General features: G+C 45.1%; 1 protein-coding gene across 1 annotated transcript in view; it reads right to left on the bottom strand.

The window, feature by feature from the left end:
- Positions 1 to 23,953, bottom strand: part of TMC3 (transmembrane channel like 3) — a 55,085-nt gene extending 31,132 nt beyond the window's left edge. Inside the window, exons 1-9 of the mRNA XM_047796365.1 lie at positions 23,786 to 23,953; positions 22,204 to 22,350; positions 15,219 to 15,294; positions 10,002 to 10,083; positions 6,305 to 6,411; positions 5,074 to 5,172; positions 4,835 to 4,977; positions 2,678 to 2,825; positions 1,672 to 1,715 (exon numbers count right to left, since the gene is read on the bottom strand). Of these exons, the coding sequence (XP_047652321.1) occupies positions 1,672 to 1,715; positions 2,678 to 2,825; positions 4,835 to 4,977; positions 5,074 to 5,172; positions 6,305 to 6,411; positions 10,002 to 10,083; positions 15,219 to 15,294; positions 22,204 to 22,350; positions 23,786 to 23,874 (935 nt within the window). The 5' untranslated portion in view covers positions 23,875 to 23,953. The remainder of the gene's footprint in view (positions 1 to 1,671; positions 1,716 to 2,677; positions 2,826 to 4,834; positions 4,978 to 5,073; positions 5,173 to 6,304; positions 6,412 to 10,001; positions 10,084 to 15,218; positions 15,295 to 22,203; positions 22,351 to 23,785) is intronic.
- Between the last annotated feature and the right edge of the window lie 918 nt (positions 23,954 to 24,871).

A 24,871-nucleotide genomic window follows, 5' to 3' on the forward strand; every position in this document is an offset into this window, starting at 1 on the left:
AGGCAGTATTACAAAGCCACAGTCATCAAGACCATGTGGTACTGGTACCAAAACAGACAGACAGACCAATGGAACAGAATAGAGAACCCAGAAATAAACCCAGACACCTATGGTCAATTAATCTTTGACAAAGGAGGCAAGAACATAAAATGGGAAAAAGACAGTCCCAGCGTTGCTGGGAAACCTGGACAACTGCATGCAAATCAATGAAACTAGAACACACCCTCACACCATGCACAAAAATAAACTCAAAATGGCTTAAAAACTTATGTATAAGACAAGACACCATCAAACTCCTAGAAGAGAACATAGGCAAAACATTCTTTGACATCAACCTCATGAATATTTTCTCAGGTCAGTCTCCCAAAGCAACAGAAATAAAAGCAAAAATAAACCAATGGGACCTAATCAAACTGACAAGCTTTTGCACAGCAAAGGAAACCAAAAAGAAAACAAAAAGACAACTTACAGAATGGGAGAAAATAGTTTCAAATGATGTAACCGACAAGGGCTTAATCTCTAGAATATACAAGCAATTTATACAACTCAACAGCAAAAAAGCCAACAACCCAATTGAAAAACGAGCAAAAGACCTGAATAGACATTTTTCCAAGGAAGATGCACAGATGGCCAACAAGCACATGAAAAAATGTTCAACATCGCTGATTATAAGAGAAATGCAAATCAAAACCACCATGGGATACCACCTCACACCAGTCAAAATGGCCATCATTAATAAGTCCACAAATAACAAATGCTGGAGGGGTGTGAAGAAAATGGAGCCCTCTTGCACTGTTGGTGGGAATGTAAGCTGGTACAAGCACTATGGAGAACAGTATGGAGATACCTTAGAAATCTATACATAGAACTACCATATGACCCAGTAATCCCACTCTTGGGCATATATCCAGACAAAACTTTCCTTAAAAAAGACACGTGCACCCACATGTTCATTGCAGCTCTATTCACAATAGCCAAGAGCTGGAAACAACCCAAATGTCCATTGCCAGACAATTGGATTATGAAGATGTGGTATATATACACAATGGAATACTATTCAGCCATAAAAAAGAATGAAATAATGCCATTTGCAGCAACATGGATGGAACTAGAGACTCTCATCCTGAGTGAAGTAAGTCAGAAAGAGAAAGAAAAATACCATATGATATCACTTATATCTGGAATCTAATATGAGGCACAAATGAAGCTTTCCACAGAAAAGAAAATCATGGACTTGGAGAATAGACGTGTGGTTGCCAAGGGGGAGAGGGAGGGAGTGGGGTGCTTGGGGAGCTTGGGCTTAATGGATACAAACTATTGCCTTGGGAATGGATTAGCAACGAGATCCTGCTGTGTAGCACTGGGAACTCTGTCTAGTCATTTATGATGGAGCATGATAATGTGCGAAAATAGAATGTGTACATGTATGTGTAAACGTCACCATGCTGTACAGTAGAAAAAAAATTGTATTGGGGAAATAACTTAAAAATAATAATAATTAAAAAAAAGAAAAAAAATTATGGTGTCCCACATATCATATTAGCAGAAGGACAGATTTGGGGAAGAAAGAAGAATGGCCTAACAATATGTAGAAATAAGATATAGTCTGGCAATTTCTGTACCAAATTAAAAGAACTTAATGAATTTAGTATAAGAAAACTTAATACATACAGGTTTTTGCTCTTCTTCTTTTCCTGTTCTTCCAGTATAGCCTCCTTTAAAGAAAGATACATATGTATTGAAAGCTTAGCATTATCATTAATCACAAATCTTTAGAAATAGTTTATGAAAGAAATGACTTAATCCAGTATTTCATTTTTTTTTTTTTGGCTTTTTTTGGGGGGGGTGCACTATGGCATATGGAAGTTCCCAGGCTAGGGGTGGAATCAGAGCTGCAGCTGGTAGCCTACACCACAGCCACAGCAACGCCAGATCCGAGCTGCATCTGTGACCTACACCACAGCTCAAGGCAATGCCTGATCTTAACCCACTGAGCAAGGGCAGGGATAGAACCTGCGTCCTCATGGATGCTAGTAAGATTTGTTTCCACTGAGCCACAAATGGAAACTCCAATCCTGTATTTTTAATAACTTCCATGTCTAGACTACATTCTCTAAGATTCTACTGTTATCAATGCTTTATATAATAACTAGATAAGAAAAGAAATTGGGGATTGGGAAGAAGAGATGGAGGAGAAAATTATTGAGATCATTGAAATGACCTCAATAATTTTTTTCTCAAAAGGGGGCACCATTTAGCTGTCTGTGTTGTTCAGTTGACCCAAGTCTCTGAATGCTTTTTACTATGATCTTCTAAGTCAACACTAAAATCTTTCATCCCCCCACATATGTGCTTATTTACCAGTTATATACATGCAATACAATAGTAAGCATTGTGCAAATGATCAAAGATTAAAAGCATTGACATTTTAGAAGAATAAGACTTTAAAAAATAAAGAGAAGTTCCACCACTTTCCTCCTGTACAGCATCGAATTGTTTGGGGGGGATGGGGGGGGGCATGTCATGTCACTGAGGAGAACGCTGCCCTGCCTATGAGCACGGTGGGAGGGAAGGGGACTGTGAAGCCTCTCCCAGCAGAGGGCCAGCGGCTCCCGCTGTAAGCGAGGTGGGCTGTGGACCCTGACTCCCCACATCCTGGACAGGCTCCCTTACTCACCCTGATGCTGTTCACGATGGCAGCCGTTTTGCTTTCTGCCGCCTCCGGGTTCCCAATGAGATAATCCCAAGCGCAAAACACCCGCCAGCAGAAGGTGTAGTTTTCATTGGAAGCACTGGCGAGGCTCGTGCGGGAGTTCTTAGCCATCCTGCACAGCAGACCGGAAAGAGTCACACAAGAACAGTGTTAGGAATAGGCTCAGCCTCTGGGGGCTGCCGTGAAGCCACAAAGAGCCTCGTGGGAACCAGGGCACGCTGCTGCATCCGGGTGAAGGCAAGCAGAGCACCGGCTGGATTCGGCCTCGCTTGCATCCTCAGCTTCCCCTTGATCGGTGTGAAGACGGCAAAGGCTCATTCTTAGGTGAGTCCACTGCACAAGCCCTCTCATCACTGGTGGCCAGGAGGTCCCTGAAGGTGTGTGGACCCATTGCATCTCTGTGCAGCTGTGACTGTGAAACAAATTTCTCTCCTTGGGGCTGAATCAGTCTTCCCGGTGGCCCTGCCCACTGAGGGTAACGCTTGCCCACCTCACCGAGGACAAACTGCAGATGTCATGTCCCTCTTGTACATGACATTCCCTGGATGTACTGGAAGGGAGGAGTCACGCTGCCTCCTCAGGGGAAAGTCTTCCTGTCCTTTAGACTGTTTCTCCTGTTATAAGTATTTGCCTTGTCTCTCCACCCACATTTCCGGCTCTCAAGTTTACATCAATTTGTCTCTTACATTGTAACATCTCAGCAAAGGACCTGTGTTCCGAGTGGGGTTTTGAGGCTATGCAGAGGCTAAGCTGAAAAACTTTCCTGTGAATTGAAGGTCCTCAAGTCACTATGCATCTTCACAGGTTTCTGTTTCATGATGATGATGGCGGTGGTGGTGACTGTTTCATATTTTTTATCCCAATCATTTCTACCTGCACTTTGCTGAGACGCCACAAGGGGCAGTGTGATACAGACCAAATGGTGCACAGCCATCAGAGAGAAGTAGCAGGCGCAGCCAGCAGGTGGCGGCCAGGTTCTCCTGGATTCAGAGCCTCTGTCCGTCTGCATTATTCTCGCTCCTACACAGCACAGAATGTGACAGCCAGGAGGGAACATGGTCGTTCTCTGAGCCAGGTTGCCCATTTTACAGATGAGACCCAGGGAAGGAAGGTGAGTTGTGGTGGCCTCACGATGGGAGTGGTGCGGGACTCTTGTGGCAGCCAGCTTGCTTTATTTGTGCTGTGCCTCCTTTCAATAATGCACTGCATGTTCGAACTATGTAACAATACATTTGAGGCTGGCCTTTGCAAAGTTTGTAACTAGGTCACAGGCAAAGGAAGATGTTTTGCTTCCTGCAAACTCTGGCCACCTAGAACATCTTATTCATATCTCTGTTAGTACAGTAACCACACTGTCTAAAATTACAGTAACTGGGGAGTTCCCATCGTGGTTCAGTAGTAACAAACCTGACTAGTATCCATGAGGATGTGGATTCAATCCCTGGCCTTGCTCAGTGGGTTAAGGATCCTGCATTGCTGTGGCTGTGGTGTAGGCTGGCAGCTGCAGCTCCGATTCGACCCCTAGCCTGAGAACCTCCATATGCCACACCCGCGGCCTTAAGAAGGCAAAATAATAATAATGATAAAATAAGTCAAATAAAATAAAATTACAGTAACTGGTAAGTCTATATAATTCTTGTCTCTCCAGACCCAGTACAGAACCTGACACAAAGTAGTAACTCTTTAATCAGTGTTACTTAAAGTGAGCATATATCTCTTTTATTCGTGGTCTTCTCATCTGTAAAATGGGTCCACTTATTTATTTATTTTTTTGGCTGCCCCGGTTTTTTTTTTGGGGTGGGCCGCACTGCGGCATATGGAGGTTCCCAGGTTAGGGGCTGAATCGGAGCTGCAGCTGCCAGTCTACACCACAGCCACAGCAATGTCAGATCTGAGCAGTGTCTTCGACCTACACCACAACACTCCTGGCAACACTGAATCCTTAACCCACTGAGCAAAACCAGGAATCAAACGCGCATCCTCATGGATATCAGTCGGGTTTGTTTCCACTGCACCATGATGGGAACTCCCCAAATGGGTCCACTTATGCCTTTACACGGTTATTGACAAGATGAAATGGGGCCATTTTGGCGTGTCTTTTGAGAAACTGAACAGACATACTTTTTTAAGAGAATGATGAAGCTGTAAGCAAACACTGCCATCCCCACCAGGAAATACGCCAAGGGCAGCCGGTAGCCAGCTCTCCCGATCCTTCTTTCCCTGCCATAGTAGCCGTAGAAGAGGACTGAGTACTGGAGGTAGCCCTGCAAAGAGAGCACTCGGTGTCACTTCTGAATCCCAGCCCCAGAACCGATTCACCCCTCCCCCAGGATAAGGGGGTGGCCAGGCCTCAACCTCACCCCCAGGGACCAGACGGTGTCCAGGTCTTGGGCAGAGGCAACATGCTCCTTGGGGATGGTCTTGCTGGCCGTGCTTCCAAAGGGTTGACCTGCAATGAGCTGGTGAGAAAGGAAAGGATGTCATAGGGTCCTATGGGGGGGACAGGACCAGAAGAAAAGGGGCCAAGAGTCCTCATGCACCTGTGAAGATGCTGCACATACAAGATCTCTAGGGGATGGGTTCTGCTTGATACCCAGTGATGACAAATTAATCGTGGGTGATAACCGCTGATGAGAAATTAATAGCCAGATTTTCTTTTTGCCTGATCAGGGCCTGTCTGGTGTGCTCTCTCTGGGCCAGACATGGCTTCTATGGGTGGATGATTTAAGCCACTGGGTTTCTTCCCCTGCCCCCCTTCCTCCCTCCCTCCTTCCCTCCCTCCCTCCCTCCCTCCTTTCCTTCCTTCCTTCCTTCCTTCCATCTTTCCTTCCTTCCTTCCTTTCTGTCTTTCCTTCCTTCTTTCTCTCTCTCTTTTTAAATTATACTTGATTTACCATGTTGTGCCAATTTCTGCTATACAAAAAAGTGACTCAGTCAAACATATATACACATTTTTTAAAATATTTTTTCCATCATGGTCTATGTGAAGTAACCGGGTTTCTATAATGGCACAGGAAATGGCCCCATTTCCTTGGTGAGGATAAAATTTGATTGAGAAATGGGTTGTATCTTAACACAATGTCTGCAAACCGGCTCACAAGCCAAATCCAGCTTGTCACGTCTTTTTGTGTGGTCCGAGAGCTAAGAATGGCTCGGGCATTTTTAAATGGTCGGAAAGAAACCAAAAGAAAAGTGTTTTGTGACACATAAGAATGATGGGAAATCACACAACACTGTCAATCAACTACACTTGAATTTAAAAAAAGTTTAAAAGAAGAATGATAGGAAAGTCAAATGTCAGGATCTACAAATAAAATTGTGTTAGAATATAGCCACAGTGATTAGTTTTCTGCTGGCTATGGCTGCTCTTGCACTACATGGTAGATTTGAGTAGTTGCGACAGAAACCATCTGGTTCCCAAAGCCTGAAATATTTACTATCTGGCCCTTTCTGGAAAAGGTTTGCCAAGCTGTTTTAACAACCAAATGATCCTTCCCACGAGGATAATGAGGGCGTTATTTTATGCTACTGCTCTAAATGCCTCTTCTTGCTAGCGAATGGCAGTTTTTACTCTCCTGAAACAGTTCTTACCTCTGGAATGACAATAAATGCACCTGTCATAATCGTGAGCACAATGTTGATTCCAAATAACCATCTCAAGAATATGAAGTAAGAGGCAACACCCGATCCGAAATGACCTGAAGAGAGACAAGGTAATGAGAATGGTTTATACAAAATCTCCCCCATGCAAGCCATTCTCTGTAAGGCAACACTGTAATTTTTCTTAGATCAGCGGGACATAGAGTAAGAAGGCCAGAATTGTACCAGTCAGGGTGTTCCCCTCAAATGATCACTTATAGGAATTAAAATCTTCATGAATATCTGCCAGTTTTTTTGCAGAAAAACATCCCTAATGTAATAATTTCCCTAAGGTCATATTGATCTAAAATGCTTTTATCAAATTTATATTTTATGTAACTTCAGCATCTCTTGAGAAGTTAATATACTTCCTTTTTCTTTTGCATAATTTTGAAAATGTAGAGGATTTTTCTAAGGATTCTTTTGTCTGAATCTCTTTCTGTTTTTTTATTTTTTATTTATTTTACTTGAACTTGTGGCATGTGGAAGTTTCCAGGCCAGGGATCAAAACCCTTGACACAGCAGGGCCTTGAGCCACAACAGCGACAATGCCAGATCCTTACCTGCTACACCACCAGGGAACACCTCTTTTGTCTTAATTTCAAAAGAAATAACACTATGCTAGATAGTAACATCAGGGGAAGCTGAGTGAAGTGGTTATGAGAACTCCCTTTGCCACTTTGCCATATATTTAAACTTATTCTAAAATAAAGGTACAGGGAATTCCCGTTGCGGCTCTGACTAGCATCCATGAGGATGCAGGTTCAATCCTTGGCCTTGCTCAGTGGGTTAAGGATTCGGTGTTGCTGTGAGCTGTGATGTAGGTTGCAGATGTAGCTCGGATCTTACATTGCTGTGGCTGTGGCACAGGTCGGCAGCTACAGCTCCAAGTGGACCCCTAGCCTGGGAACCTCCATATGCTGAGGGTGCGGCCCTAAAAAGCAAAAATAAAAAGACAATAAAATAAAATATAATAAAATAAAAAAGAGTATGTAAGGATTTCTTCTGAGAAAGTAAGGGAACATAGAATTAACTGGATGAGAATGAAGGTGATGCTTTGATGTCATTTTGTGGCAGACGGACGTGTACCAGACTTTGGAAAAATAACATCTTGAAATTTTATTTCAAATCTAGCTTAGGTTTCTTAAGAATTAGGAAAATACATCATAAAGAAAACCAAAAAAAATTGCCTATTCAAGGTTACTAAATAAAAATCACCACTAGAATTACTTTCCAGTAAATTTTTAGTGTAACCCTTCATTATAATTCTATACATACTTTAAAAAAAATTGGCATATCTCTACAACATGCATCGCAAGTTATCAATACACTATGAGCATTTTCTCATATAAAATATTTCCCTATAAAATGAATTTTATCATTTCATCAAGCAAATTTTACATAATTTATTTAACCTATCACGGCTGGACATTTAGGAAGTTTCTAACTTTGTATTTTTAAGCTCAAATTGTGTTTTATTTTTTGGCCTCACCCTGTGGCATGTAGAAGCTCCGGGACCAGGGATAGAACCTGCACCACAGCAGTGACAATGCCGGATCCTTAATCTGCTGAGCCACCAGGGAACTCCTGGAAGTTTCTAACTTTTCACTAGATAAAGAATTCACTAGGGAAATAATTCTGGAAGAAGCAATTTCCGTCTAAGATTGGATTTCCTAGAGCAGAGCCTGAGAAAAGGGTTCAGCTCACATGTCATATTGAGGAAGTAATCTCGGGAGGAAGGGGGTGAGGGGGTCAGGAGAGGTCTGGGGACAGAGCCAAGCAAAGACGTGGTCTCAGCTGGAGCCTGGCTTAGCCTTATCCCATGGGGCACTCTGGAGGGCACGTGGCATCATAGAGTTGGTCCCACCATGAACAAAAGGCTGGACTTGAATACCCCTTAGTCATTGCCCCTAGGCTCTCCAGTGGGGCCATGAGGGCAGGTAATGAATGCCCAGCATCTGGAACAAAACGGGTGGAGACTAATCCTCTGGAGAAGGGGGCAACGATGAGTCACAGCAGCCAAGAACAGCTGAGAAAAGGCGGACCAGCCAAGGAGATGGATCTGGGCAGGGCACCATCTGTGTCCACACAGCCTCGTGCTCTGATTCTGTTGTGGCTGTTGTTTTCCCTGGTTGTTAAGGAATGGAAGAGTTCTATCAAAGAGGATAAACATTTTGAAGACATTTGGTACAAATTATAACTTTCGCCTAGGAATATCATCTCCATTGACATTTTCACCAGCTGGTAAGAACGTGCTTAATTCCTTTTAAATATTGAACATGTTCTTTTTCCCCTTCGATCTGCCATTTAGCTGTGTTAATTTTTTATGCACACAAAATTTCTCTTATATGGAGTTAAATATAACAGTACTTTCCTGGGTAATTTCCTTCTTTACTTTTATAATTTGACAGGCTTCCATTCTGGGATCCCATTTCTCTTTTAATTCTCTCATGGTTTTCTATTTTCTATTTAAATATTTAATGGAACTTTAAAGCAAAGGAGCTAAACTTACTCTGTAAAACAGTTGAGTCAATTGTTCCAGCATCATTTATGCTACACTGTTTCAATTCTTATACCTTTTATAATATATTTTTAACATTTTGGTTATGCAAGTTCATCTGCACGTTTCCTTTTTAAAAAGTTTTCAGGAGTTCCCATTGTGGCTCAGTGGTAAGGATCCCAACTAGTATCCAAGAGGCTGTGGGTTTGATCCCTGACCTTGCTCAGTGGGTCAAGGATCCAGCGTTGCCATGAGCTATGGTGTAGGTTGCAAATGTGGCTTGGATCTGGTGTTGCTGTGGCTATGGCAGGGAGCTGCAGCTCCAATTCAACCCCTAGCCTGGGAACGTCCATATGCCAAGGGTGCTGCCCTAAAAAGACAAAAAAAAAGTTTTCAATTAGTCTTCCTTTGATATGAGTTCATTTTGTTGAATACAAAAACCATTGCACTGAGAATTTCTTTGGAATTGCAATAAACCTGTAGATTGATATTGAGAAAATTAACACCTTCCAAATATCCAATCACCCTATGTCTCTTCACAAGACTTTTTAAACATCCCCTGGTCCAGTTTTACAGTTTTCGTTGTTTCAGACTTCTGGTTACATGTATTCCTTGTCTTGGGTGTTGCATCTCTGTGTTTGTAGTGTGTGTGTGTGTGTGTGTGTGTGTGTGTGTGTGTAAACGTGATTGTGATTGATTTATTTTGTAGGATACTTTTCTAAATGATTTCAATCACCTCCACAGGGATCGAACCCACATCCTCATGGATCCTAGTCAGGTTCGTTAACCACTGAGCCACCAACGGAACGCCCAAATTTTTGTATTTTTGTTTTGTCCATGTTACCTTTTTATTCATCTACACAGTTTTTCCCTCTGTTCTTTTGGGCTTGTGTTGTGTCTGACCAAGGCGTGAGCTGACAGAAAAATGTGGAACGTGGGGCTGTTTTTATCCTGGGAGGTGGTGAGGACAGACACCGTATCTTCCATCTCCACGGTGGTCCCATGTCCAGCCCAGGTCAGCATCACCTGTGCAGGTGCCCCTGGATGCCCAGTATAAGGACCAGGACATCCTAGACCCCTCTCAAGTTCGAGATTGGCTGGTCACTAGTTCCACACCCCTAACTTGCCCCTCCAAGTGCCAACACTTACTCTCAATTTTCTTTATCCTCATTTCCCAGGGGATGAAGATGACCACAAAGTTACAGGCCAGACGTGCAAATTTCCGCCAGAGCTGGACAGGAGGGAATAAGATTAGAAGACCTGACATTCACAGCCTCTATCCAGAGAAAACCACAACTCGCAAAGACACATACTCCGATGTTCACTGCAGCACTATTTTCAATAGCCAAGACATGGAAACAGCCTAAATGTCCATCAACAGACGAGTGGATCAAGAAGATGTGGTACATATATACACAGTGGAATATTACTCTGCCATTAAAAGGAAAGAAATAACGGCATTTGCAGCAATGTGGATAGACCTAGAAATTATCATGCTAAGTGAAGTCAGCCATACCATGAGACACCAACATCAAATGCTTTCACTGACACGTGGAATCTGAAAAAAGGACAGACTGAACTTTGCAGAACAGATGCTGACTCACAGACATTGAAAAACTTATGGTCTCCAGAGGAGACAGTTCGGGGGGTGGGGGGATGTGCTTGGGTTATGGGATGGAAATCCTGTGAAATTGGATTGTGATGATCATTACACAACTACAGATGTGATAAATTCATTTGCGTAATTAAAAAAAAAAGAAGAAGACCTGACATTCACGAAGACAGTGATAACTTTGGAGTACCAGGGTCCTGAATGGAGGCGAGGCTCCCAGAGGCACCATCTAATACCTCTCATTATGACTTCACAGGCCTTTAGGGAGCTTAGGGAGCGCTTGGACCAAAGCAGCTGCTTCTCTTCTCTGTGCTCCTGCCGAGGTGAGGGCTTCTGTTCTGGGCTCTGAGCCGTGGTGTCTGTACTGTAATTCTCTAGGTTGGCAGCCTGCCTTATTCACACCATTCTGGCTGTGAGGACCAGGGGCAGACAAAACTACTTGAGGAATGATGTCCAAACACTCAACCCTGTCTGGATATGGGGGAACCCACATTTGGGCTCGGGAACCCATATGACTTTACAAACTGGCAGTGATTACAATTCCTGTCCCTATTTAAGGACCAAGAGTCTAGAACACATCTTGAAAATAAGCCCCAGTATGTGCCTCCCAATCCTACAGCCAGAGCTTCCTTCCCAGCCTCTGTCCTGGCCCGGGTTGCCATGATAAAGTCTGGAAATTTGCCTTGTACCTTATAGAGACAATTACCAAAAGTTCAAAGGTTTTTTTTTTTTTTTTTTTTTTCCCCTAAAGGGGGAGAAAGCAAAGGGTGAATATGTGCCCTGATACGGGGCTTTCTCTCCCACAACATTAGCAAGTCGTTCATTTCAATGCACAAACAATCTGGGTTTGTGCTAGAAGCAAATGATATCACTGCAGAAAAGAAGGGCTCCTAATGTAATTACAACCTTCTGAGCGATGAGACGGCACGTGGCCCCGATGCAGACACGCATCATTATGTTATTCTGAATGTGACTGCTAAGGCCAGAATGGCTGCTTATAAAGGAGAATCTGAATTTTATCAGAAGTTGGAATGGTTCACCTTCTGCTCATGATTCAAGACCCAGCTCAAATACAGCCACTCCCATGAAGACCTTGTAGCCAGAAATACATTCTTCCATCCATAAACTCCCCCGGCAGTCGTTTTTGGTCTCTGAGCTAAAGCCTATCATGTCCTGGGCTTGCATTGCCTTTAAATTGCTCATCTGGCTTATCTCGTCTAGCATGGAGAGGAAGACCCAGGCTTTCTGACTTTTCATCCCCTAGAGCATCCAGAGGCAGGGTGCCCAACATCCACTGGGGAGGATTTGGTATTGAAAGCATTTGAGACGCTGATCCATTGTAAAGCCCTAAAGTGGAAGAAGCACTGGGTGGGAAGCCAGAGACCTGAGTTCTTGCTCCAGCTCAACCTCTATCTTACTATGGGCCCTGGGAAAGTGATTTGCTTTCTTTGGGATTCAATTTCCTCATCTGGGCAAGAAGGAGGATTCGATCAGTGGGATTCAGAATGCTCTTTACATTTAGAATTCAAATACATTTTAATGAGAATGTCAAGACACAAAACCAACTAGAGCAGAGCAACTCTGTCACGTAGGAGATGCAAAGCCTCCTTCTCCAGCCTCTGATGCTTATTTGAGAAGTCTGGGGCCCCATTAAAGAGCACTGGATTGAATGACCCCTCAGCACGCATTCTGGTAAAGGGGAATCTATATTAGCAAGGAGCTTCCTAGAGGCAAAAGTCATTGAAAAACAGGAAGCGTTGATGACCAAGAATCAGTAGTAAGGCATGGGGAAAAACAGCATGCTTCTTTGATGATTGGTACCAAATCTCCATGGCAAAGCCTTGAAACTTTGGAATGAGTCCTGATTTTAAGAGCAAAGTGAACACAAAATAAAACAAAACCCAAAACCAGGAGTTCCCATTGTGACGCAGTGGCAATGAATCTGACTAGTATCCATGAGGACGCAGGTTCTTCGATCCCTGGCCTCGCTCAGTGGGCTGGGGGGATCCAGCGCTGCCATGTACTGTGGTGTAGGTCGCAGACGCAGCTCAGATCTGGCGTTTCTGTGGCTGTGGCATAGGCCGGCAGCTGTAGCTCTGATGTTACCCCTAGCCTGGGAACCTCCATATGCTGCAGGTGCAGCTCTAAAAAGCTGAAAAAAAAAAAAAAAAGGTAGAGGAATGGTGTTCTGAATGAGGAGGGAAAGAACCAAAATATTAGGAAGACATGGTGGGAGAATGACTTTCCTTGGACATTTTGCTGTGACTCCAGGGAGCAGAAGCAGCTGTTCTCAGTATCTCTTTACCCCCAGTGCCCAGCACAAAGCATGGCACATGGATTACACTGCACTGGATGGAACTGCCTTCTGCAGGGCCATTGGTAATATGGGAAGTGCTGGGTCTGTTAAGTGCTAGCTGACAGCATTTGGAAAATCTCTAGGTAAGGCTGAACATTTGGATTCCCTTTCTCATTTAAAACACCCTGAACTAATAATTCAGGCCATTATCAAATTACGCCTTACCTTTAATCTATATTGAGCTCATTGTTAATAGAAGCCTCAGTACTTTTTTTTTTTTTTTCTTTAGGGTCTCACCTGCAGTGTATGGAGGTTCCCAGGCTAGGGGTCCAATTGGAGCTTCAGCTGCCGGCCTGCACCACAGCCACAGCAATGCCAGATTTAAGCCACATCTTTGACCTGTGCCGTAGCTTGCGGCAACTTCTGGATCCTTAACCCACTGAGTGAGGCCATGGATGGAACCCACTTCCTCACGGACACTATGTTGGGTTCTTAACCCAATGAGCCACAACGGGAATTCCCCCAGTACTTTTTCATTGTTATATATATTACAGCTTGTCTGAACCCAAGTGAACCTTGTATTTATTTCACAGATATTTTCCCTAGCATTTCATACACCTTATTTAGAGAAAACAAGAGAGTTTGGTAGCACATGTGCTTATAAAAAGATAATTCTGGGAGTTCCCGCTGTGGCACAGTGGGTTAAGAATCCGACTGCAGTGGCTTGGGTGACTGATGAGATGCAGGTTCTGTCCCTGGCCCGGTGCAATGGGTTAAAGGATCTGCTGCTTGCTGCAGCTGTGGGGTAGGTTGCAGCTGCAGTGTGGATTCAATCCCTGGCTTGGGAACTTCATATGCTGAGGGTGCGGCCATTAAAAAAAAGATAATTTTGTTTTAAATATTTATTCCATAAGCTCCATCACAGTATGACACAGCATAAGGAGTTGAGTAATTTTGGTCATAGGAATGGATTAGAGCCAGCAGACAGAGTCTGTGAGCAGTAAGAAGAAAGCAAGCCAACGTAGAAACTTGTGGATTTTTGATATTTTATAATTTTTCAGTTATGCAAAATTTATGACTGGCTATAATTTAAATGTTACTAAGAATATTTTTTGTTTCAGAGAATCTGAAAAGAGAATTTGTCAGTTTTTGTCTGTTAATAAACTTAAAATACACAATATCCATTATTGGTGGAGGAACTGTGAAGACAGCAAGTTCTTTCAATGTAGATGGCAATGTAAATTATCAAGGCTTTTGAAAAATAATTGATTAATATTTATAAAGAGCCAAAAAACATGGATCATGGTCTTTTCTTTAGAGATCATAGTTTTGACATTTATCCTAAAAAAAAAAATTTAAGATAGGAAGAGCCATCTGTACAAAGATATTCTTTGCAAGGCTGTTAATAATAAGGAAAAATCAGAAGCTATTTAAGTATCTCCAGTAGGCAAGTAGCTAATTAAACTATATGTTTTTCGGGAGTTCCCGTCGTGGCGCAGTGGTTAACAAATCCGACTAGGAACCATGAGGTTGCGGGTTCAGTCCCTGCCCTTGCTCATGTGGGTTAAGGGTCCGGCGTTGCCCTGAGCTGTGGTGTAGGTCGCAGACGCCGCTCAGATCCCTCGTTGCTGTGGGTCTGGCGTAGGCCGGTGGCTACAGCTCAGATTCGACCCCTAGCCTGGAAACCTCCATATGCCGAGGGAGCGGCCCAAGAAATAGAAAAAAGCCAAAAAAAAAGAAAAAAATTATATATTTTTCGGATGGAATATTACACAATCATTGAAAATGATAAGTGTAAAAACTGTATAGTCAACATCGAGAAAAATCCTTGTTACAGTGTTAAGTGAAAAAAAAAGCAACACAAAAATATTTGTATGCTATAATTACTCTGATGCGAAAATTATATACTCAATGACTGAAAAGTGAAGTCTAAAAAAAGATACTCTCTTGGGAAGTAGAGGATCATGGTAGAAATGGTTCTTTTCCTTTGTCTTCTAAATGTTTATGAAAATTATCAAAAATGTCTTCATAAACAGATAATTTTAATGTATACAAAAATTTAGCTGTAACTGCATGGGAAAAGTAAACAAAAATCTTAGCATGGTATTATAAAATGAGCATTGGAATATGCCTGTAGTTTTCTCATTATATGCAATACAGTGAATATAACCTACCTGGATGGGTGGGATTACCTTGGGAAAGAATTACTGTCCATCTAAGGGAAGGTATTCTTTTTTTGATGAGTTGGGCTTATCCAGGGTCACACAATTGGTAAGTGACGGCACTGGGGACCAAAAGTTTTGGGAAATTCGGACCTTCCAGTTCATCATACTGCTCTTCAGCTATTAACGATGGATGTTCACAGCCTGTGTAGCACAGCAAGTGCAGGGCGTGGACCACTGCCCCCCGGCCGGGAGACCACGGGAACGGGGGGCATGTCCAAGTGTGCGCTCTTTACCTCTGCACCTGCTGCTTGGTAGCCTCGGGTCCGGGTCAGCCTCCCTTCAAACTTCAGCACAATGTCCTTCGCTCGTCTGAGAGAAGAAAAACACGACGATGAGCCTGTTTTATCACACCGATCATCCTGGCAAAGTATGCGAACATGCAGCAGGAATCGGGAGCCAAGCAGGGCAGGATGAGAGGCGGTTTTGCCAATCTTGCATCTCCTGATGTTTGGTAACCAGAAAACTCCCTCAAAATGTTTCCTTCCTTCCTCCCACCCTTCTTTCCTTCCTTCCTCTCTTTCTTTTTTTTTTTTGGCTTTTTCTGCGGGGGCCGCAGCTGTGGCATGTGGAGGTTCCCAGGCTAGGGGTCGAATTGGAGCTGTGGCTGCAGGCCTACACCACAGCCTCAGCAACCGGGATCCAAGCCACATCTGCAAGCTACACTCAGCTCACGGCAACGCCGGATTCTTAACCCACTGATCCAGGCCAGGGATCAAACCTGAAACCTCACGGTTCTTAGTCGGAATTGTTTCCTCTGTGCCACAATGGGAACTCCAGGAACTCTTAATTTATTTTTCTTTCTTTCCTTTTTTCCTTCCTTCCTTCCTTCCGTCCTTTCTTTCTTTCCTTTCTCTCTCTCTCTTTTTCTTTCTTTCTTTTTTTTTTTTGACTGTGCCCTTGGCATGCAGAGGTTCCCAGGCCAGGAATTGAACCTGTATCACAGCAGTGACAATGCTGGATCCTTACCAGTAGGCCACCAGGGAACTTCCTCCTTTGAAATAGTTTCTATAACATTTACATACATGAATTCTTAAGAAATGATGAAAGACTACCAAAATCAATTGCAGCTGAATTTCTTTTTTCTTTTTTTTCTTTTTACAACCACCCTTGCTCATTACAGAAGTTCCCAGATTAGGGGTCCAACTGGAGCTGCAGCTGCCAGCCTATGCCACAGACATGGCAACATTGGATGCGAGCTGCATTTGTGACCTAAACAGCAGCTTTTGTGGCAACACCAGATCTTTAACCCACTGAGGGTGGCCAGGGATCAAACCTGTATCCTCACAGATACTATGTCGGGTTCTTAACTGCTGAGCCACAATGAGAACTCTGCAAGTGAATTTTTATATGTGTCTTTTTATGGCCTCACATGTAGCATATGGAGGTTCCCAGGCTAGGGGTCAAATCGGAGCTATAGCTGCCAGCCTACACCACAGCCATAGCAATGCAGGATCCTCAACCCACTGAGCGAGGCCAGGGATTGAATCTGCAACCTCATGGTTCCTAGTCAGATTCATTTCCGCTGTGCCACGACGGGAACTCCTGCAACTGAATTTCTCAATGCCCTTCCCTGATGCTGGCTGTTGGCTGGGCATCCTGGGCTTTGGAGATTTTACAGCATCTCAGCTCTTCCACTTTATCTCAGCACCCTTCCCCCTGCACTTGATTCTTTGGAAGTGAACGTCAGACCTAGCCCTGAGAATCAGCTTTGAGGAAAGGGCGGTGTTGTTTAATGTGAAAAAGAAAGGTGTCTACGCAGCTATGCACAACCTGATGTAGCCTAAACCAACTACTGACCCACTAGCTGACCACTTTGGTGAGTTGGCCTGATGTCTCGCCTAAATGATTTAGCCTTGAAAAATGGACTGAATTTATTAGAATAGATGGTTAAATCCACACTTCCTTGTGGGATTAGAAAACAAAGGTTAGTGCCAGGGGACAGATGAAGTCAAAGACTCTTAGAGATGAATGTCACCTGTCAAGGTGGCCTCATCTGTCACTACACGGATAAGATCTTCGTGATTCATGGTTGACCACTTGCTTTGGGATCATTCAATTTATTCTTTTGACCCATTTACATGTTAGGGAGTTCAGGCGTGTAGATCCCGAGCAGTGTCCTAGCCACACCCACTGGTGTCTGGTGCTTCCCTGAGAAACAAAAGGAACTAGCTGGACCCCCTTTTCCCACCAACAGCATCATTTCTTGAGACTGTGATCTCGCCAGAGGGCCAAGCTTTGGATCTTTCTCCCTTCCTGGCCCTGCCAGTGCACTGGTTTCATTGTGGTCAGACCCAGAAATGCAAGCCAGAGGGAAGGTCAATGTTTTACCTTATACAGCATCTAAAAGACGGGGGAGTTCCCGTCATGGCTCAGTGGTTAACGAATCCGACTAAGAACTATGAGGTTGCGGGTTCAATCCCTGCCCTTGCTCAGTGGGTTAAGGATCTGGCATTGCCGTGAGCTGTGGTGTAGGTCACAGACACGGCTCGGATCCCATGTTGCTGTGGCTCTGGTGTAGGCTGGCGGCTACAGCTCCAATTCGACCCCTAGCCTGGGAACCTCCATATGCCGCGGGAGCAGCCCTAGAAAAAGGCAAAAAGACAAAAAAAAAAAAAAAGACAGGGGCCTGTAAAAGTGAAATGATAATTCACTTCACTTTGTTGCTTATACGTTTTTGCCTACAAACCTTTTCAGCACCCTCAATTGGGTCAAGTAGCATGGAATAGAGAGATGCTTAAAACAGAGTCGCTGCCATAGAGGAGCCTCTAGCGAATAGGGATGAGAGAGACCTGGAGTGACAACACGAGAGGATGGGGGCGAGTGCTACCATGGAGGGCTGAGGCAGCAGGGAGGACCTGATCGCATCTCACGCAGGCCCCCTTATAGACCAACACTGGCTCCACCAGTGCTAAGCCCTTGTTTTGCTACAGGAGAAAAGAACGTGTGCTCTCTCCTCCCAGACAGGTGGCTGCTGGTCCACACCCAGAGCCAGTGCTGCCTCCTTTCACCTGTGCTGCCAACGCTCTCTTGAGCCCCAGGCAGTCAGGGTCCAGCACTCTCTGCGTATCCTACAGACTTGATGCATGCTGGCAGCTCCAATTAGGGAAGCCTTGCTCCAGTAGCTTCTCAAGGTGACGGGGAGGAGATGGGTGACAAGGGGGTGACAGATACAGGTCTCAGAGGGCAGGCTGCTCTCTGGGACCTTGACCACAGGCCAAGGCCTGGCAGGTGTCGGCCGTCTCAGAGCCCTGGCTGAGGGCCCTGGTCGCACCCATGGCAGAAGGCGGAAGGTCGGGGTTGTTCTCTTGATTCTGACAGAAAAGTTATCATTTGCTTGGCTCTGCCCACGGGTCAAAAAGACTCAGACTCAGAGTTCTCGTCGTGGCTCAGTGGTTAACAAATCCAACTAGGAACCGTGAGGTTGCAAGTTCAATCCCTGACCTCACTCAGTGGGTTAACGATCTGGCGTTGCCATGAGCTGTGGTGTAGGTTGCAGACAAAGCTTGGATCCCACATTGCTGTGGCTCTGGTGTAGGCCAGCGGCTACAGCTCTGATTCGACCCCTAGCCTGGGAACCTCCATATGCTGTGGGTATGGCCCTAGAAAAGACAAAAAAAAAAAAAAAAGACTCAGACTCCTGCAGTTCAGATAATCATTAAATCATCAAAATTCTGATAACATGCATGACTTTTTTTTTTTAAGCATAGATTGGTAGAATAGAACAGAATATTGGAGTTGGGGTTCCAGAAGCCTAGATTAAAATTCAATTCCAGGGAGTTCCCATCGTGGCTCAGCGGTAATGAACCCAACTAGTATCCATAAGGATGTGGGTTCGATCCCTGGCCTCACTCAGTGGGTTAAGGATCTGGCATTGCCGTGAGCTGTGGTGTAGGTCACAGACACAGGTCGGCTCGGATCCTGTGTTGCTGTGGCTGTGGTGTAGGCTGCCAGCTGCAGCTCTGATTCAACCCCTGGCCTGAGAACTTCCATAGGCCATGGGTGAGGCCCTAAAAAGACAAAATAAATAAAAGATAAAATTCAATTCCAGCACTCAGAAGCTGTATGTCCTGGGAGAAGCCCCTTAACATCTCTGAGTATTGGTTTTCTCATCTGAAAAAAAAAAAAAAAATGCCCTCCTTACTCAAAGGAATTCAGGTGATTAGAGCAGATAATGGACATGGAGAATTAAGAAACTTCTGGGGGTGGAAACTATGGATGACCTTAGCTGCCCACCTCAGCCACCTGGGGGACAGGCTGGATCTTTGGCCAGATTGGAAGAACAGTGCCTGGAGTGGAAATCTAATGAAGGCACGATTCGATGGGAAAGAAATGCAAACCAAACGGCAGATTGGAGAGAAAAGGCAATCTGCTTGGCATCTGGAAAGGGGCGCTAAATAGTAAGATGTGGCGGCGCTTCCAATCCTGCCCACACAGGGGGTGGCTGAGGAGCAGGGGTTGTGTCTGTTTCTCCAGGAAAGTCCACTTCATGGGTCAGAGGAGCTCAATGGGCCTGGTCGTTAAGACCATTCTACGCATGCCCTTTACTGCGACCCCAGACATCGGAAATATCAACCACTAGGGAGTGACTCCTAGAGCCCAGATGCAAGAGCTTCATGTCACAAAGTTCATCATCTCATTGAATCCTTGAACACCTATCAAGGGATTGTAAGAGCGGGACCCTGTGAGGCCTTCCCTCCTTTTTTTGGGGGGGGGGATCTTTTTTAGGGCCGCACCTGTGGCATATGGAGGTTCCCAGGCTAGGGGTCCAATTGGAACTGTAGCCGCCAGCCTATGCCACAGTCACAGCAACGCGGGATCCGAGCCGCGTCTGTGACCTACACCACAGCTCAAGGACAACACTGGATCCTTAACCCACTGATGGAGGCCAGGGATCGAACCAGAGTCCTCATGGATACTAGTCGGGTTCGCTAACTGCTAAGCCATGACAGGAACTCCACCACCTGCCTTTTTTTTTTTGTCTTTTTTTTAGTTATTTCTTGGGCCGCTCCCGCGACATATGGAGGTTCCCAGGCTAGGGGTCGAATCGGAGCTGTAGCCGCCGGCCTACGCCAGAGCCACAGCAACACCATATCCGAGCCGCGTCTTCGACCCACACCACAGCTCACGGCAACGCCGGATCCTCAGCCCACTGAACAAGGCCAGGGACCGAACCCGCAACCTCATGGTTCCTAGTCGGATTCGTTAACCACTGCGCCACCACGGGAACGCCCCTGCCTTTTTATCTATAGAAAAACTTTAGTCAAAGAATCAATTTAATCTGAGAAGTTGAGACAATACAAAGAAACAGGAAAACAGTCAACAAGACAGAAAAATCATAGTTTAGCCATTCAGCAACGTCAAGGACCTTTAGCTCTTCCTTGAGGACTGCAGAGAATCCTCTGAGCCATGTCCTCGGTGCTGTTATGCAGGTGCTGAAGCCCCCACCAGGTGGAAGAAGTCAACTTTGTGCTGCCCACAAGCACTGGTGGGAACCGGAAGGCTGATGTTGCTGACTCCCAATCACCTCAGCACCCACCAGTGAGGAAATGTCCACGAGCTGATCCCACCCTGCTCCTCAAACACTATAAGGTTCCTCACTACTCCCTCCAAGGTGGCGCTGGGGGTGGGGGGGGGGAGGGGGGGCAGTCCTGGAGACACTAGCCTGCTGTGTTCCCTCTTTGCCTGGCAATTAAAGCTACTTTATCTGTTTCTTCCAACTCTGTCTCACGTTTCTTTCTTTCTTTCTTGTCTTTTGTCTTTTTAGGGCTGTACCCGCGGCATATGGAGGTTCTCAGGCTAGGGGTCTAATTGGAGCTGTAGCTGCCGGCTGACACCACAGCCACAGCAACGCCAGATCCGAGCCGTGTCTGCGACCTACACCACAGCTCATGGCAATGCCGGATCCTTAACCCACTGAGTGAGGCCAGGGATCAAACCTACATCCTCATGGATGCCAGTCAGATTTGTTTCCGCTTATTGCATTTGGAGTGGATAAGCAATGAGCCACGACAGGAACTCCAAGTCTTCACGTTTCTAGCTGGCATCGCCGTACAGAGGCAGCCGATACTTCAGCAACAGGATCTCAAACTCGAGTTTGCTTTAAGAATCAACCTGAATGCATATTAAAAATGCTAGCACCTTCTGCCATCATTTCTGACCAACTAAGTTAAAGGGCAACCAGGACTTGGAGAACAGACTTGTGGGTGCCAAGGGGGAAGGGGAGGGAATGGAATGGACTGGGAATCTGGGGCTAATAGATGCAAACTATTGCCTTTGGAATGGATAAGCAATGGGATCCTGCTGTGTGGCACTGGGAACTCTATCTAGTCACTTATGATGGAGCCTGATGGAGGATAATGTGAAAAAAAGAATCTATATATGTACATGTGACTGGATCAGTTTGCTGTACAGTAGAAAGTTGATAGAACACTGTAAACCAACTATAATGGAAAAAGTAAAAATTATATTTAAAAACCCCAAAGAACAGAGCAGTGGTTACCAGAATGGGAGTGTGGGGGACGGTAAAATGGGGATGGGGATGGATGGCAGCTAAATTTTTGGGGTGAGCAATGCTGTAGGTACACAGGGGCAGAGACAGAATGTGGTACATGTGAAGCTTATAAATCAATGTTACCCCAATAAAAAATAAATTGAAAAAAAATAAAGGACAATCAGGGGTTTTTGTCTTTAGCAGCAAGCACCCAGACTGCCAAACGGTGAACACTGGGAAACACTGCTTCAGGAAGTCAGTGCTGCCCTTCCCCAGCACTTCAACTTAAAGGAGCAAGGAAGGGATTTTTAGAGTTATGAAAAGAGCCTGAGATCATGTGGCTAGGCAATCTGCGTCCCAGTCTTCAGCGTTTCATTATTATCGAAATTGACTTTGCACTATGACTCCATGTGTCCCACTAATCTCGGTTTCTCTAGAGGGAGGTGACAGCCGAGCAGGTAAAATGAACATGGGTATTCATTCTGGAGTGTACACCCACCTCTAGTGAGTTTAGCTATTTTGTTCACCTCTAGGCAGAGGGCTAGAATCTAGCATTGGAAAAGAAGGTAGAAACTCCCCAACTCCCTACCAACATCCACACCCAACCCAGACACGGGTACGCAGACACACACTCTGATGGGTGGTGATGCTCGTTTCCCCGGGCGGGGTAGGGTGGTTTAGGGGGAAGCGTCCTTGCAATAACCACCCATTGTAGCTGGGGCCCTTACCTCAGTGCCCGCAGCTTCTGTCCCATGGTCCAGGGTCGGCAGCGAATGTTGGCCATGAGATCTTTCTGGAACTGTATATTCTGGAAGATTTGTTCTGGATCGCTGCTGTCCCCTGTTTCATCAGCAGTAAAGCTGTCATCCAAGTTGCTGCAGGGATCAGGGCATTAAGGAGGAAATCTGATTAGCAGAATTGCTTCCAGCCAAGATCTTGCCCTGGGCAAGTTCAGCATCTTGCTGCCTGGGGTCATCTGTATGAAGTGAGCTGTGTGTAGAAGGGGACGGATCCAGGGAGGCAGAGAGGGAGTTCCAGAGGGAGTTCCGCAGCAGCGTTAGCAGCTACTGGAACACGTTTGCTGTGATTCTACTATTTAGGTGGGTCAGTGAAAGAGGATATCTTCTCAGGATAAAAAAATATTATCAGAAGACGTCGTAAAAGGAACCAAGAATGTGCTTATGCAGGATTCCTGAATAGCAGTATCGTTGATGGCAAAACAATTCCTTTTTCAGGCTCATTGGAATGATCAGTTAATTTTAGAGAAAAGACTCCTCCTGTCACCTAATGCTGGATGTAAAATAAATAAAAACCAAACTCTCTCACCTAGAGATCCATCCCTGTACACCTGTTTTTTGTTGTTGTTGTTGTGGGGATGTTTTGATTTACTTTAAAATTTTGGCTGCACCCGTGGCATGTGGAAGTTTCCAGGTCAGGGACTGAACCCACGCCACAGCTGTACCCAGATCCAGAGCAGTGAAAACACCAGGTCCTTAACCCGCCGAGCCACCAGGGAACTCCCCTATACTCCTGCTTTGCTTCATTTGAAATCTGAGATAACAGAGGCAAACAAACAGTGGTTTCTATGAACAAGAAATTAGCTAAGCAAATTTGCACGGGCAAATATTTCAGGGGAATAATTACTCTCTCAGACAACAACTTTTCAACATGTAGCAACATCCATTCTCAGTGAAAATGAATACACTAATCCCAAGGCAAGGTTTCAGAAGGAGATAAGAATATTCTGCTCTGGCTATTTGATATACGATGCACTTAAGAGTAAGAGAAAATAATTCCCTTGCCTTTCTCTAATTCAGATTGGTTTTACCTACACAAAGGAGAATTTTCTCCAGTTTCTCCAAATTAATGGAGGTCTGAATATACCTTTATGAATACTGAACAAATTTGAATAGCCCTCCCCCACTTCCAACCAGCCTTTCCCAACAGAAACCTCATTTATTATGACAGATGTATTGTCTGCTCTCTCGTGACATCGCTGATTGAGGAAACAGAGAGAAAACAGAAAGCACGTCTGTGGATGTGGCCAGCAATAAAGCCAGGTCGGGGCACAGGCTTTTAAAAGGATTCTGATCAGAAGAGGGTAGAGCCTTTGCCCTCCGTGAGCATCGCTGAGGTTGCCGCCCCAGTAGTTCATGGACCTGGAGAAAGGAGTTTCTGAATTCATTCTGAAGGGGAGTAGGGCAGGGTGGGAACTTGGTCCTCTGGTCAGAGGCAAGCAAGGGGCACCCAGGCTTTCCCTCCTCACCAACCTTGCCTTTACTGCCCAGTGGACAGGTGGGACCGGCTCACCTGAGCAGCAGCGACTCTTGGTAGAAGTAGTGCTGGCTGGCATTTCTTCCGATGCTTCTATAACGCTGGGATGCCTTTGATGGTTTCATGGGGGTTGACTCGCTGGCGTGAGCAGGAGGGATGGGCAGCGTGCTGGGGAGCTGGCAGGCAAGGGGTCTGCTTCCACTGAGGTTTCTGAACAGGATCGGCGAGTTGCTCTGCCTTCCAGTTCTCAGAAGCAGGACTGCACGTCTGTAGCTGATGCTTGGAGCAGGGGAGAAGCCAGGAAGTCAGTCATGCATATGTATGTTAAGGTGGCTGTGGCAGCAGAGATTGGCTGGAGGCAAGACAGCCAAAGGCAAGAGGCTTGGCCAGGTGATCTAAGATCACTTGGTGCTGCCCAAATAATCACATCTGTGACCCCTCGAGCCTAGAAAAGAGCGCCATAGTTTGCAAAGCACTTTTCATCTGTTACCACAACTGTTGTTCACAAAATATTTAGGGGGATGCAAGGCATACTTAAAAAACAAAACAAAACAAACAAACAAAACAAAACGAACAAAAAAACCTATCAAAAAAGAAGCTTGGGGAGGACATTAGATTTGTTTCTTTTACTTTAATTGTTATATTCTATTGCTTTTGCTTTAAGAAAGTTGCCTATAGCCTGAAATATACGGGATAGCCCATTTTCAAGGCTCTGACCTTTAAAGGTATGACACATTTCCATTCATACAGAGATAAAAAGTTGCAGAACAGAGAATAACATTTATCTTGGTGGAGATTTACAGGGACATTGTGACCTGACCTACACAGACAACAGATTTCTGCACCCAGGAGTTTGCAATAATCAACCACACCCTTGCCTTAAAAAACGCTTTGCTGGAGTTCCCTGGTGGCTCAGCAGGTTAAAGTTCTGGCATTGTCACTGCTGTGGCTCTGGTTATGTCTGTGGTGCAGGTTTGATGCCTGAGCTCAGAACTTCTGCATGCTGCGGACTTGGCCAAAAAAAAAAAAAAAAAAAATGCTTTGCTGAAACTCTTCTGGGAGTCCTGGGTTTGGGGGGGCATGGCCCTGCAATAAACTTTGCTCCAAACATTTCACTAGCTT

This window comes from Phacochoerus africanus, chromosome 9 (assembly GCF_016906955.1).
Source record: "Phacochoerus africanus isolate WHEZ1 chromosome 9, ROS_Pafr_v1, whole genome shotgun sequence".
NCBI classification, from domain to species: Eukaryota; Metazoa; Chordata; class Mammalia; order Artiodactyla; family Suidae; genus Phacochoerus; species Phacochoerus africanus.